Here is a 16,809-nt window from a genome sequence, read left to right on the forward strand (position 1 = left end):
TGATGTCAATGGCAGTAATTCTCAACCCACCTCGAGCTCGGGTCTTTTGTTCATGTTTGAACCAAGGCTGTAATGAGGTCAGGAGCTGAGTGGCACTGGCATAACCCAAACTGAGGATCAGTGAGCAGGTTATTGCTGAGCAGTGCAGCTTGAAAGCACTGTTGATGACCCCTTCCAGCACTTTACTGATGATCAAGAATAGGCTGATGGGTGATAATTGTCAGCTAGGATTTGTTCTGCTTTTTATGTCTGGGACATATCTGGGTGAATTTCCACATTGCCGGGTAGATTTAAAAAATAATAATTTGAAGCATCCAATTATATATTCCAATTAAGCAGCATTTTAGAATGGCCAATTCACCTACCCTGCACATTGTTTTGGGCTGTGGGGTTGAGACCCATGCAGACACGGAGAGAATGTGCAAACGCCGCACCATGACCTGGGGCCGGAATCGAACCCAAGTCTTTAGTGCCGTGAGGCAGCATATTGCTGGGTAGATTAGCTTTCTATCCATGTTTGCTTTTGATCTTAAATCCTGCTTCTGACTTTCTTCCTAAATTGGGTTGCATTTCCTGGGCGCAATTCAGTCGGAAAAACTCTGGGCTGGATTCTCCGCCCCACCACACCACATTTCTGCCTCGACCCACTGGTGGGATTCTCCATTATGGCGGCCGGTCAATGGGGTTTCCCATTGTGGGGCAACCCCACGCTGTCGGGAACCCCCCCCCCCCCCCCCCCCCCCCCAGGTGCTGGCTAAATGGAGCATCCCACCGACGGAGAGTCCGGTTTTGGGTTCGTTTAGGGGATGTTACTCGGTGGCTACAGTGCTAAGAAACGCCTCGTTATTCAACGCTACTTTGCCGTTTTTTTGGCCTCAGGAGGTTTCTCTCCACCGTGGCTCTCCTGGGATTTGCGATGCTCAAAATGCCTCGTGGGAGGGACTGCTGGAGTTTCATGAACAATCCTGAAATTTCTTTCACCAGTGAGGGGTAAGGGGCAGTGAGGGCAGGGTTAACGATGGCACCTGACGTCTGCAGGTTCCTGTGCGTAGGGGATGAGTTGCTGCAAGGATTCCTTCCCAGTAGGATGCAGGAATTGATTGTCCTTTTATTGTTTAATTTAATTTAATTTTAGTTCTGTACATTTTGATTGGGAGTGTGCAGGTGGCCAGTGCTCAAATTTCAGAACATTTCCTTGTGAAATGTTTGAAGTTATCTTTTAAAATTTGTATCTGTAGTATAGTAATCATTCCTACTGCGAACTTATTCCCAGTAAGGTGTGACGTTCTTGAAAGTGAAAACTGCTAACACAGGGCCACCTACAGATATATCTGGTACTGCAGCTGATATACTGGATTTACCCACAGAGCAGAGATCCCCATGAAAGTTTCAGAGATAGTTAATTATGAGAGACTGTTTACTAAAATCAGAACAGGTGTTTTCAAAGGCCTCATCCATGTTGAGTACCAATGTAATACCCCATTACAAAAATAATTAAAGGGCGGGACTTAGTAGGCCTGATCGGCACTGGTGCAAATCCCGTTATGGCTCTCAGGAGAGGACCAAATGGGATTTGCGCCAGCGAGATCTCAGTTTGAGACCCCCCCTCAACCAATGACATGGTCAGGTTCGCACCCAGAAAGGGCCTGAACCTGATTACCATCATTTTAAACATATATTTAGCCAAACTTCCCAGCCTGACGCCACAACACTTGCCCACACCTTATCCTCCCACCCAGTCAGCATAACGTTAGACCGGAACAAACACTATCGGCTTTCAAAAATAAGAACCAGTCGTGTTGACCACACTGGAGGCATAAAGGTGAGTATAGCCACCGGATGGTGAGGGCCATGGGCATGCAGTGCCATACACACTGGCACTATCAACCTGGAACTGTTAAACTAGCACTGCCAACATGGCACTGTTAGGGTGCCAAGGCTCAGTTGCAGGTTGTCAGGAGTAATGCCATATTGGCAGTGATGGGCAGTGCCAGGGTGTCAGGGGAAATGCCAGGATCAGTGCCAGGTTGGCACTGCCAGGTGTGGGCCCTCTGGGGAGTCTCATTGGGGTTCCCCTTATGTGTGTGTGTGTGGGGGGGGGGGGGGCTGATGGTTGTTGAGTTGATGGGAATTGTGGCATACACTGGGGTGTGCAGGTGGGGACAGTATCAGCAATGGGGCGAGGGTGGCGGTGCTAGTGAGGGTGGGTGGGGAGTGCTCTGATACTGGGCAGGGATGTGGGGGTCAGATCACCCGATGCTTTAATGTGTCGGGGGGTGGTTCCACATCTGCATGTGGGGGTTTCGGGGTTTCCCCTTGTCAGTCGGGGGTCTCGATCATGGTGGGGCAGTTCCCGATGTCCATTGGGAAGGGCCCTTAAATACAGCTTTGAGAGTAGGGTGCCCTTTAAAAATGGCGTCCCAATCTCCGAAACATACATTGGTGGCATCTTTAGGCACCCCCTCCCCCTATGCCCCTGCCCACAAGCTGGCTGTTTGATCCTCGCCAGCACTTTAAAATTGCAGAGTGCTGTTAAAGCAGGTGTCATGGGAATGTCACTTTAAGAAATGTTTGTCTTCTCAAGTGGCTGCAGTGATGTCAGTGTGTGGGTGGAGCTGGGCTCTGGCTCTGCTTTTTATTTTGTTTTGAGCTGGAAGCTGTTTTGGCTCTGAGTTTTAGTTTCGTTTTCAGTTGGAGAGCTGCATTTAAACCAAGGAGGTGTATTTTAGTATCTCTCTCTGCATGCTAAAGATTGTCCCCAGATCACTTGATGATTTCAAAATAATACCTGTTTCTGTAAGGAATGTAAACCTACTGTCTTTGTTAAAAAGGGTCTTTGGTTTATGGATGTTGTTAGGAAAGTTACTAAGGGTTACCTATAGAGTACTGTATATTTGGGGGATATCAGTGTTGGTAGTTGATAAGATGTTTACTGTGTGTTTATAAAATGTTAACTCGATTCATAGAATAAACATTGTTTCATTTAAAAATACTTTAGATCTCTTTTGCATCACACCTGTAGAGTGGGCCCTTGTGCTCCCCATAACCAAAATATATTAAAAGTTGTGGGTCAGGTGAACTCCAGATATACTTTGGTGTTCTTTGAACTCTGGCCCATAATACAGGCGAGAAAAGCAATCTGTGATGCCAATGAATTTTACACACCCTTTCTCACCTGATCCACCACTCTGCAATTTTGGGAAAACTTCACCCATAGGTTTCCAAATAAGGATGAAACCAAGATAGATAGCACCATCAAAGAGAATGAGTAACTTCATTGGATACAATGAAAGAAGTGTTTCTCAGAATTAAGTTCTGAGACATAATTTCTTGTCCACATCATTTCTTGTTTGAAGCATAGAGATCTGCTAATGAGGAATGATTATCAAAATTCAGCTGAAACTATCAAAGGCTTAGCACTTTCACTGAAGCTGAATTGGAAACAAATGCCATTGCATACAGTGCTCCAGAGAGATGGTTCTTTTAGCTCTTTAGTCCATCCCTTCATGCTAATATCCTAATTGTCTGATGCAAAGTAGTTAGTGTGCTATTAAAGAAAGAAGACTAATCAACTTTACATTGCACTCCTGTCTAAAACTTCTCCCTTGCAGATAGCACTATTAATATTTCTGGTCATCTTCAATTCAGCTGTAATTTCAACCATTAACTGGAATTTTAACACAGGCTACCTAGCGGGAGATCAACAGAATCCCAGAAGAAATGGTCTGAAAGGCCTAATAAGCCTGCTTATATCATATCTCTGGGAGCACCGCCCATCTCTCTACTTGCATCCACCATAAAAGAAGCTGATGGTGTGCAGGACCCACCTATTACTTTCCTGGATTATTGTACATTACTTCTGAAAAATGATGAACTCTCCGGTATTCTTGCTTCCATATATTTTTATGTTGATAAAATCTTCCTAAGTGTTTAATAATTAGGACTATCAATACAAACTGCAAGTGAACACAAAAAGGACCAACACATATTTGATATGGAATTATTGTCGCAGGAAATCCCAATCTGTATATAAGAACATAAGAACATAAGAACTAGGAGCAGGAGTAGGCCATCTGGCCCCTCGAGCCTGCTCCGCCATTCAATGAGATCATGGCTGATCTTTTGTGGACTCAGCTCCACTTTCCGGCCCGAACACCATAACCCTTAATCCCTTTATTCTTCAAAAAACTATCTATCTTTACCTTAAAAACATGTAATGAAGGAGCCTCAACTGCTTCACTGGGCAAGGAATTCCATAGATTCACAACCCTTTGGGTGAAGAAGTTCCTCCTAAACTCAGTTCTAAATCTACTTCCCCTTATTTTGAGGCTATGCCCCCTAGTTCTGCTGTCACCCGCCAGTGGAAACAACCTGCCCGCATCTATCCTATCTATTCCCTTCATAATTTTAAATGTTTCTATAAGATCCCCCCTCATCCTTCTAAATTCCAACGAGTACAGTCCCAGTCTACTCAACCTCTCCTGGTAATCCAACCCCTTCAGCTCTGGGATTAACCTAGTGAATCTCCTCTGCACACCCTCCAGCGCTAGTACGTCCTTTCTCAAGTAAGGAGACCAAAACTGAACACAATACTCCAGGTGTGGCCTCACTAACACCTTATACAATTGCAACATAACCTCCCTAGTCTTAAACTCCATCCCTCTAGCAATGAAGGACAAAATTCCATTCACCTTCTTAATCACCTGTTGCACTTGTAAACCAACCTTCTGTGACTCATGCACTAGCACACCCAAGTCTCTCTGAACAGCGGCATGCTTTAATATTTTATCGTTTAAATAATAATCCCGTTTGCTGTTATTCCTACCAAAATGGATAACCTCACATTTGTCAATATACTTCTATATAATCCTGTGAAACGCGGGTTTTCAACATTTTGTGGACAGCTCTCAAAAGAGTTGAAATTCCTGTGTGCGCCAGGGTGCTCAATATCTTTGCAGGCTGTTTTAACAAAGTCACTTACAGTAAATAGGTTAATAAACTTTGGTAAACAGAGCAAGCAAGAAATTGATACAAAGACATCAGCCAGTGCACTGAGATTAACACACAAGAGAAATTTCAAACTAAAAAGACGAGAAACGTTATTTTCCAACCATTGTATAGCCATTCTTACCCCATAAACAAGCTCGCCCACCATCCCATTCCAGATTTTAGTATCTGGATCTCTTGCACCATATTTCCCATCAGGAACGATTTTAAGCTCGTACTTGATCCCGATGTGTTTTGCAATTTCTGAAGCTAAGTCCACGCAGTAACCCTCATACTTGTCATTTCCTTCCAGGGTGTCATGATTTTTCTTCAGCATAACATATGGGCCCTCCTGATAACCAAAGAACAGATTAAATCAGTTAAGTGCAACAAAACAAAATAAATTCATTGCGCTAGTAATGCTAAACACCCTGCTCAGCAGATGATCTGCTATAACTCTGTACCACAGGCATTGTTCCCGGTTACATTCAGGATAAAACCATCCACAATGAAAGACACATAAAATTATTTTCTTATTTTCAGTCAATTGATTGCATTTCTAGGTTTTATTGCAGGGGACTTATCAAGAAAGACTGTATGTAACTAGAATGCTAATATAGTGTATTTACTATGGCAGTAAGAAAGCTGCTACCAAGGTGCCATAACTTACTTGATGAAGCACAATAAACATTAACTGTCACTTGCATTCACATTTAAAAGCTATTCTCGTTCTGGATATTTTGATATTTGTAACATCTTCCTTAGCATTTGCTAATAAGGACTGTCAATACAAACTGCAAGTGAGCAACAAAGAATTTGCCTGTGTTTAATCTAGCATTACTGACTCAGGAAAGCAGTTTCCTTACACTTTTGCATAATCCTATTCAAAATGTATGTTTAGACACATTGGGCAGGATTGTCCGGCCGGGGTTGGCACAGCAACCAGAGAATTCCGCCCAACGTCTCCATTGTAAGCGGCTCGCCCGTGGATTTCTTGTGGTGGGCGGTGTGGGATTCCAGCCCAATGTGTATATATGACTCTTAAATTAGTTGGGATTCTCCATCCAAATTCTTCACAGGGACTGCCAGCCTCCTTTACAGTTTGCAGAGCTACTTCACAGATCCAAGCCTTGTTTATCATCGGGTCAGTAGAAGTTGCCATCATTATCTACTGGGTTCTGATCTCAAAAAGATTATGGGTTAGAAATTTCTTTGCCCTGATTTTGAGAGAGAGATTTGTGCTTTGTAATGTGTCCATGCACATTCAGATTAAAATAGGCAACACGCAAAATTCATGCATCCATCTCATCTGAATGATATTTTATGCTCCTCCGACACGACCTTTTGACACTACCAACAGATCAGAAAGCCCCAGCAGCATTGTCTGCCGAACACAAAGGCAAGATGTGTAAAATGAAATTCTTAGAAAATGATCTGCTAGGCAGTCATTGGCAAGAGTGACTGAAGAGAACTGAATACATATTTTAAAAATCTAATTTTATTTTTAAAAATTTAGAGTACCCAATTATTTTCTTCCAATTAACAGGCATTTTAGTGTGGCTAATCCACCTACTCTGCACACCTTTGGGTTGTGGGGGTGAGACCCATGCAAACACAGGGAGAATATGCAAACTCCACAAGGACAGTGACCTAGGGCTGGGATGGAACCCTGGTCCCCGACGCCATGAGGCAGCAGTGCTAACCTCTGCACCAACATGCTACCCCGGGAACTGGATACATTAGTAAAGCAGGTGGATAGGAGGAGCAATGCCATGACCATATGGGTAATGGTCAGTGGTGCAGCCTGCCTCCAGGAAGCCCATGTAGGCATTCATAGCACCATGCCGTGTATGCATTTTTAGCCTCACATTCATTTCCTAGCTTCAATGTGTACATTTTTCAAACTTCGGCTCCTTCTCTGTATTGCTGATTGCATCTTCTTGTGTTCGATATCTAAGGATGAATCCAGATTCATGATTATGTCTGAGTGTGGATACATTTGTGTATGTGGGTGGAAGAGGGACTCTCAAGGATCATTATATTTATTTGTCCAGTCAGTTGGAACCCAATAGACAACTTCACCTAGTGCCTAATGTTCATGACTTTATGAACATTATAGATTAGAATGTCAATCAATTTATTCATACCAGGATCCAGCATCCAGGAGCCAATCTGGATTCTCATGTGTTCATTTGAAAATGAAAGTGATCAAGAGCCACCGAATTTCTGGTGAGGGATTTGATCTTTCTAACATTCATGGCATGGTAGCGCAGTGGTTAGCACTGTTGCTTCACAGCTCCAGGGAGCCGGGTTCAATTCCTGGCTTGGGTCACTGACTGTGCGGAGTCTGCACATTCTCCCCGTGTCTGCGTGGGTTTCCTCCGGGTGCTCCAATTTCCTCCCACAGTCCAAAGGCATGCAGGTTAGGTCAATTGGTCACGTTAAATTGTCCCTTTATGTCCAAAAGTTAGGTGGGGTTGCTGGGTTGTGGGGATGGGGTGGAGGTGTGGGCCTAGTAAGGGTGCTCTTTCAGGGGCAGGTGTAGACTCGATGGGCCAAATGGCCTCCTTCTGCACTGTAAATCCTATGACTTCCATGGCACAGTGGTGAGGTGAGGGTGTCTGCCCTTAATGTCAAAGCAGCATTTGACCAAGTATGGCATCAAGGAGCCCTAGCAAAACTGAAGTCAGTGGAAATTATGGGGAAAGCTCTCCACTGGTTGGAATCATATCCAGCACAAAGGTGGTTATGGTTGTTGGAGGCTAATCATCTCAACCCCAGTACATTGCTGTTGGGTTCCTTCGGGTAGTGCTTTAGACCCAATCACCTTAAGCTGCTTCATCAATAATTGCTCCTCCATCATAAGGCCAGAAGTGGGGATGTTGCTGATGATTGCACAATGTTCAGCGTCATTCACAACTCCTTAGATACTGAAGCATCCTGGACGACATTCAGGTTTGAGTTGATGAGTGGCAAGTAATATTTGCCCCACATTAGTGCCAGGCAACTGCCAGACCATCTACAATAAGACAGAATGTAACCATTTCTCCTTAACATGCAACAGCATTACCATCACTGAATTCCCCTCCATCAACATCTTGGGTGTTAGCATTGGCCAGTAACTTAACTGGACCAGCCTTGTAAATACTGCGGCTACAAGAGCAGGTCAGAGCTTGGGAATTTTCCAACAGGTAATTCAACTCCTGACTCCCCAAAGCCAGCCCAGCATCTGTACGGCACAAGCCAGGAGTGCAATGACATTTTCTCTGTTTGTCTGAATGAGTATATTTGTCAAGAAGTGTGACACTATCCATAACAAAGCAGCCCACTTCATTGGCACTCCGTCCACCACCTTAAACATTCACTGTCTTTATCAAGTGGCAGTGGTGTGTATTATCTACAAGATCCATTGCAGCAATTCACCAAGGCTCCTTTAACAACACCTTCCAAACCCATGGTCTCTACCGCCTGGAAGGCCAAGGGCAGCAAACGCATCGGAACAATGCACATACGATCAAGACTTGCCGCTATCTTACCATTCCCTCGCTGTCATTGGGTCGAAATCCTTAATTTCCTCCCTAACTCGATGTACCTACCTGCAGCCGTCCACAAAGGCAATTCACCTTTTGCTTCTCAAGGGCAAGTTAGAATGGGAAACAAATACTTGCCAACAACACTCATACCTCGAGAACGAATAATATAAAAAAAGGGATTGACTTTGAAAGGCAGATCCTGAAAAAAAAGACTTCTAATGTTGTGCACTGGAACTTCAGGGAAAGATGAAGCTGCTCTGGATGTGAAGAATGTCAGGTCAGCCTGATCCTATTGAATGGCAGAGCAGGCTCGCGGGGCTGAATGGCCTACTCCCGTTGCTATTTCTTGTGGTCTTACGCTCGATGGTTTCTGAATTTTCTTAGATTAGCCAGTGTATTTGAGATTATGCTGTTTTGTTGCATTTTTTGCTCTGATCCAGGGACAGTCAGATATTTATGCTGAATCAGCTAAAACCCCTGGATATTCTTTTCTACACACTGGAATAGGGGCCTATAGGTTTTGCTCATCATAGTTTAGTTTTAATTTAAAAAAATATATTGCACCTTATGTTTGCACCTGAGGGGCTGGTTTAGCACAGGGCTAAATAGCTGGCTTTTAAAGCAGACCATGGCAGGCCAGCACCACGGTTCAATTCCCATACCAGCCTCTGCGAACAGGCGCCGGAATGTGGCGACTCGGGGCTTTTCACAGTAACTTCATTTGAAGCTTACTTGTGACAATAAGCGATTTTAATTTTTCGTGTTGGTAATACCTACACAGAGGGCAGGATTCTTCATCCTGTCAGCCCCGTTGACCGGCGTGGCGCACCCCGCTGGCAGCGGGATCCTCCGTTTCAGCAGTCGGCCAGTGGTGTTTCCCATTGTGGCCACCCCACACCGTCAGGAAACCCGCAGGCGTGGGTATTCTGCCGACGAAGCGGAGGATCCCGTCGACGGAGAATCCTGCAGAGAATGTTTTTATACACATTTCATCAGAATGAATGCAGTCATCGCTTGGGAATTATTATTGATTTATCACATATTTTCCTTTTATTTCACAAAAGAGAAAAATCCTTTTCTTTCTGAAATATATATTTAGATCATATATTATTCACTGTGACTGCGTAGAGACCTTCAGAGGTCATCTAAATGAAGACGCACATTACTGAAGAATAAGCCACTGCAGTAGTCCTTTCATCTTCACAGTTGTGTACACCTTGCTTTCATTATTATCAGTGTATGTGATCGAAAGACTCAAGCGCCTCTAGTGATAATAGCTCATTTAAACTTAGCCATGTAATCTATTAAACAACTCAGAAATTGACCAGAAACAATGATTCCGAAAGGAAATTAGATGGGCATTTGAGGAAAGTAAATGTGTTGGGCTATAAAGAGAAAGTAGGGGAATGATTACTCTACTGAGATCTAGCATGAATTTGATGGCCTAATGTGCTGTAATGACTCTTGGTGGCTTGACAGTCTTTAAAAATTGGGAACTACAAATGAAGTTGTAAAGGAAACCACTACGCTACCAAACAGCAGCTTCAGAGAGAAGTGAAAGGGAGGGGGGTGAAATTTCTTTGTGTACAGCACAACAAACACCTCCATTCTCTGCTAGCAGGCTGTGTTGTGGGTCACTCCCTGCAAAAGAAAAAAGCCATGCTGGCTGAGCCAGTAGCACTGTCTACTCTCAATGAGTTGATGTAAGTTTACTTTGTGATGCTTCAAACAAGTTATTGAACAAGTTATTGAAGAGTTACACTAGAAAACTGCCATGGCAACAATAGGAAACTAAATTTAATTGGGTGAACACTTCTGCTAAAACAGAGAGAAAGTTTTAATGTATTCAGATTTGACTGCTGGTATCATGCAGCGTATTTTAAAAAACAATATAATAATGAGTTAAAAGTTTCCGCAGTACCACGCAAAGTCTCAGATGGATCTTCTCTATAGCCACGAGCAGCGTATTCAAATGCACATCCACCAAAAGGAAGAATTCAAATCCCAGTGACATGGTTAGGTTGGGTTGTCCGAGGGGGGGAAGAGTTCTTCGGAGGCCCCCATTCATTGAAGAGGTTGACCATCCCTCTGACAGGGGAACCCAGCTGCTCGAAGGAAAGTGTAAGTCTCTCAGTCTTCAGCTGCTGAGGGAACCAAAATGCCTTGTAACCTTAGTCTGGGTCACAAGGGCCTCAGTGGAATTCCTGTAAGCTCTCAATTGGTAAGAACTATGGTGCCTTTTAAGTGTGTACTGCATAGAATTCCCAGGATAATTTCCCTCAGACACACACTCGTGTTGTAAGGGTGCGAACAGAAATGCACTCCAACAAATTTTCTAGAATCCTGGCAGGCCAAGGTTCAGTCCCCTGTTTTAAGACTGTTGGAGAATCTGCTCACTCCGGCACCTGATCAAGATTTCACATGACCATGCTTTAAATTGTTCATAAAATGAGGAGAACTTTTATGGAAAATATTAGTGAAATTGCAGTGGTTAAAGATAGATCAGGTTGCAGAATACATTATTGATCTGCCCTGTCCCCAGTAATGCTGACTGATAGACAAGTGGTTAAATATGCATGATGCAGTTCTACCTAAAGAGTCCTGGCCGCAGTTTAACTGCAGTATTTTAAACATCAGGACGTAGTGACTAGGCACAAAAAAGACACCATAACACTTTCACAGCTAGTTCGAGGCTTAATTTATTGTTGTGTCCCGTCACACACTGGAACAATGATTGCTGTGTACTTCAGAATAGGCACAAACTCCAGTCTGTTCAACTGATGTGATAATTGACCTACTAATTATTATCTTACAATAACTGAATTACGCACAATGTGATTTGATAATGTTATAGTGCAGATGATTTAATTCTCACTGTCACAAACAAGATTCAGAAGATGAAGGTCTCCAATTGATGAAAATAACTACTGGGTCATGAAAAAGAAAAACATTAACACAAAACTAAGAATATTATTTCCCTATTTTGCTATTTTTTCCACCAAAATACTCCTCCTTTTGTCCCACCCCTGACATGATTTTGGAATCCCTATCCAACAGGTGCAGGAACCATCTGCTACCTCGCTCTATGGGGAGGGGGGTGGATTTTACGCCTGCGGCAAACAGGGGCACAAAAGGCGACACAGGCGCAACATTCCTCAATAGCACAAAATCGAGAATCTAGCCAGCGAGATCGTGGGCTCTGATTGATGTAATGAGGTTACCACCCTGGAAGGTCAGGAATCTTATTTAAATACATTTAAATATCATTAGTGGACGGCTTTGCCACTGTAATGTCGCCCCACATTGGGAACTTCTCCTCGCTGCTGTGATGTCACATCGGCAAAGTTTACCACAGGTTTTTCAAAACGGGAACCAGGCGAAGGGAACCCACTAGGGACACACAGGTAGTATATCGCCCAGGGGAGAGGGACATGCCCGGGCAGTACCCCGGCACTTCCCCCCGGCACCCTCTCAAACTGACCTCTGGAACCCTGGCACTGCCCATGGCACTACCCCCTAGTACTCTGGCACTGTCCTTTGGAAGCTTGGCACTGTCTCGTTGGGGGGGGGGGGGGGGGGAGATTCTAACTCTTTTTCATTCCAGAGAGAAAGCTGATGTTATTGGCTCTTTCATGCCCAGCCCTGCTAGCGTGACGGCATGAGATACGCCTGCAGTATTTTTTTTTTCTAAGTGTGCACCAATATGGAGAGTAAAGCCAGCTATGCAGTAGGAGAGCTGCACACCGATTTTCTCGCCTGGTCCAGCGCTTAGAAGAAAAAGGAGAAACTTCTGCCCCACGAGTGGGCTGAAACAATGGATAAGATTTTCCAGCAGTCCCGCCAACTGCAGACATCATGACTGAATGGGGGACGGGGTGGGGACAGGTACAACTTACAAAACTGCGATAACCGCTGCTAAATAGACCCTTTGGGCCTTTGTACTGATGAAATAGGATAAGAAGGAATGTGATGCTGCTGTTTTAAATTTTTATGCTGTAAATAAGTTTGTTATGTAAAAACAGCAGCATGAGTGTAGTTTAGAAAGTTTAGTTCGAAACCAACTGTTTTATATGTTAATTTAAGTTAAAATGTTTTATATGAATCCAATTTTAGGAATGAAGTAGCCAGTTGTAGTGAATTGTTTTAATGAATGTATGTGATAAGGTATTCGGTAACATTGCACAATGAAGTAGAGGACAGAGTAGAGTAGGACCTGAACTGACTGACCAGTGGCTGGCTTGATAAGGTAGACTACGGGATCAAGACTGTGATCCACCACGCTTCGCGTTCAGGATCAAGAGGACGGAATGTAGCCATGTAAAATGGCGACCTGCAAAGGACCATGGGAACTGTGGTCAATTTGGGACACAGACAGGTACACAGCTTCTGTGTATTGTGCAAAGAAGCCAGACTTGGCTGAAACTTGCATCCATTGAGAATCAATTACCATTTTCCCTCAAGACAATAGAATTTGCATTAACGACCATCAACAATAGCAGACTAACCGGCGCCACCCCCCTTATTTGGAAAGGCCTACGTGCCTGGGACAATGATAGCTAGGACCCGCCCGCTACTGAGGTATCCGCCCCCTAATTGGCAAAGATCGATGAGGATGATCGAAACCCTATCAATCCATTGGATTTAGAGTAAGGACCGCCCAAAAGGGCGCGAAAGAGACAAAGGATAAAAAACCCTGCACACTAGGGATCGGTCTCTTTTGGACTGGCCTGTGTGCGACCCATTGCAGAATATCAACCAGCCAAGTTCAAGGACCCGCAATGACTACCTGAAGGACGAGCCCAGCCGAGACGAACATGAAGACTTCCAACCGACCATGTGGACCCAAATAAAGGCCTTATCTCGCATAGTGCCAGTCACTCGAAGTTAAGTAAAGGTCATCTTAGTTGTTAGGTGTAGTTTAGTACAGAGCCACGTGTATAATTGCATAGAGATACAAGTCTTGTGTTATTAATAAATTGTGTTTTTGAGCTAACGTACTGGTTGTATGGTCATTTGGTCAATATAAGAAACAGCTTGTGGTTCACAAAGGGTAAAAAGGCAACACCTCCAAAGCCTGGGTGGTGAGGTTGGTGGACCCGGTCCGGCCCTCAGCCCGGGCATAATGAACCTCCCGCCGGGGCTAGACTGCCAGGAAGAATCTCTCCAGACACTTGTTGCTGAACTTTGGAGCACAACGCCTGTCTCTTCACAACAAGTCTTGGGGGTGAATGAATGTGTATGTGGCGCTTTTATATATTTAAATACGGCCCCTGGAACTGAAACCTGATGAGTTAATGGTGGGGGCAGAAGACTCCCAGCCTGCCCTGCCATGAGACATACTGTTCGTTCTGCATAAAGAATTAGGTGAAAGATGGACATCTGGTGTGGCAACCTGCCCCACTGGCCGGCAGGAGCTGCGCAGACTTTACCGCCCGCCACCGCACTTGGTCTCCGGAACAGAAAATTCAACCCAATGAACAGGCATGTTTTTTTGACAATGGAAAATTAGGATTCTTCACATTGATGTGGAAACTGCAACCAAGAATGGGAATGCTTAGTGATTGCCTTTTTTGCTTTTACCCAGATGTTACCCTGGTTAATTAGTTAGCTGAAAAAAATCTGTGGACTGACGACTAAACTTGGAATCTTCTTGCTGTGTATGACCCAGCTATCTACTGGATACACCCACTGACAGGATTCACAGAATGTTACCAAGGATCATTCTGGGACTTAGACCCCTAAGCTGTGAGCAAAGGCATGTATACCCAAACTTATTTCCATTGGAGAAAATACTGAAGGGCATGATTGGCAGCTTTAATATACTGAGAGATCAAAGAACAAAGAAAATTACAGCACAGGAACAGGCCCTTCGGCCCTCCCAGCCTGCGCCGATCCAGATCCTTTATCTAAACCTGTCTCCTATTTTCTAAGGTCTACTTCCCTCTGTTCCCGCCCATTCATATACCTATCTAGATGCTTCTTAAATGATACTATCATGCCCGCCACTACCACCTCCACTGGTAAAGCGTTCCAGGCACCCACCACCCTCTGCGTAAAAAAACTTTCCACGCACATCTCCCTTAAACTTTCCCCCTCTCACTTTGAAATCGTGACCCCTTGTAACTGACACCCTCACTCTTGGGAAAAGTTTGTTGCTATCCACCCTGTCCATACCTCTCATAATTTTGTAGACCTCAATCAGGTCCCCCCTCAACCTCCGTCTTTCCAACGAAAACAATCCTAATCTACTCAACCTTTCTTCATAGCTAGCCCCCTCCATACCAGGCAACATCTTGGTGAACCTCCTCTGCACCCTCTCTAAAGCATCCACATCCTTCTGGTAATGTGGCGACCAGAACTGCACGCAGTATTCCAAATGTGGCCTAACCAAAGTCCTATACAACTGTAACATGACCTGCCAACTCTTGTACTCAATACCCCGTCCGATGAAGGCAAGCATGCTGTATGCCTTCTTGACCACTCTATCAACCTGCGTTGCCACCTTCTGGGTACAATGAACCTGAATTCCCAGATCTCTCTGCACATCAATTTTCCCCAAGACCCTTCCATTGACCATATAGTCCGCTCTTGAATTTGATCTTCCAAAATGCATCACCTCACATTTGCCTGGATTGAACTCCATCTGCCATTTCTCTGCCCAACTCTCCAATCTATCTATATTTTGTTGTATTCTCTGACAGTCCTCCTCGCTATCTGCAACTCCACCAATCTTAGTATCATCTGCAAACTTGCTAATCAGACCACCTATACCTTCCTCCAGGTCATTTATGTAGATCACAAACAACAGTGGTCCGAGCACGGATCCCTGTGGAACACCACTAGTCACCTTTCTCCATTTTGAGACACTCCCTTCCACCACTACTCTCTGTCTCCTGTTGCCCAGCCAGTTCTTTATCCATCTAGCTAGTACACCCTGAACCCCATACGACTTCACTTTTTCCATCAACCTGGCATGGGAAACCTTATCAAACGCCTTACTAAAGTCCATGTATACGACGTCTACTGCCCTTCCCTCATCAATTAACTTTGTCACTTCCTCAAAGAATTCTATTAGGTTTGTAAGACATGACCTTCCCTGCACAAAACCATGCTGCCTATCACTGATAAGTCTATTTTCTTCCAGATGTGAATAGATCCTATCCCTCAGTATCTTCTCCAACAGTTTGCCTACCACTAACGTGAAGCTCACAGGTCTATAATTCCCTGCATTATCCCTGCTACTCTTCTTAAACAAAGGGACAACATTAGCAATTCTCCAGTCCTCCGGGACCTCACCCGTGCTCAAGGATTCTGCAAAGATATCTGTTAAGGCCCCAACTATTTCGACCCTCAGCAACCTGTGATAGATCCCATCCGGTCCTGGGGACTTGTCCACCTTAATGTCTTTTAGAATACCCAAAGCTTCCCCCTTCCATATGACAACTTGACCGAGAGTATTTAAACATCCATCCCTAGCCTCAACATCTGTCTTGTCCCTCTCCTTTGTGAATACCGATGCAAAGTACTCATTAAGAATCTCACCCATTTCCTCTGAGTCCACGCATAAATTTCCCCTTTTGTCTTTAAGTGGGCCAATATTTTCTCTAGTTACCCTCTTGCTCCTTACATACGAATAAAATGCTTTGGGATTTTCCTTAACCCTGTTCGCCAAAGATATTTCATGACCCCTTTTAGCACTCTTTATTGCGCGTTTGAGATTCGTCCTACTTTCCCGATATTCCTCCAAAGCCTCATCAGTTTTGAGTTGCCTCGATCCTATGTATGCTTCCTTTTTCATCTTAGCTAGTCTCACAATTTCACCCGTCATCCATGGCTCCCTAATCTTGCCATTTCTATCTTTCATTTTCACCGGAACATGTCTGTCCTGCACTCTAATCAACCTTTCCTTAAAAGACTTCCACATTTCAAATGTGGATTTACCCTTAAACAGCTGCTCCCAATCCACATTCCCTAGCTCCTGCCGAATTTTTTTTATACTCTGCCTTTCCCCAATTTAGCACTCTTCCTTTCGGACCCCTCCTGTCTTTGTCCATGAGTATTCTAAAACTAACGGAATTGTGATCGCTATTCCCAAAGTAATCACCGACTGAAACATCAACCACCTGGCCGGGATCATCCCCAAATATCAGGTCCAGTATGGCCCCTTCCCGAGTTGGACTATTTACATACTGCTCTAAAAAACTCTCCTGGATGCTCTTTACAAACTCTGCTCCATCTACGCCTCCAACATTACACGAATCCCATTCAATGTTGGGGAAGTTAAAATCTC

General features: G+C 44.3%; 1 protein-coding gene across 7 annotated transcripts in view; it reads right to left on the reverse strand.

Moving 5' to 3' along the window:
* LOC119977194 (glutamate receptor 4) overlaps positions 1–16,809 on the reverse strand; it is a 390,429-nt gene that overhangs the window by 93,186 nt on the left and 280,434 nt on the right. For all 7 annotated transcript variants that reach the window (XM_038817887.1, XM_038817892.1, XM_038817889.1 and 4 more), the window contains exon 10: positions 5,132–5,338. In XM_038817887.1, the coding sequence (XP_038673815.1) occupies positions 5,132–5,338 (207 nt within the window). The remainder of the gene's footprint in view (positions 1–5,131; positions 5,339–16,809) is intronic.

This window comes from Scyliorhinus canicula, chromosome 14 (assembly GCF_902713615.1).
Source record: "Scyliorhinus canicula chromosome 14, sScyCan1.1, whole genome shotgun sequence".
Lineage (NCBI taxonomy): Eukaryota > Metazoa > Chordata > Chondrichthyes > Carcharhiniformes > Scyliorhinidae > Scyliorhinus > Scyliorhinus canicula.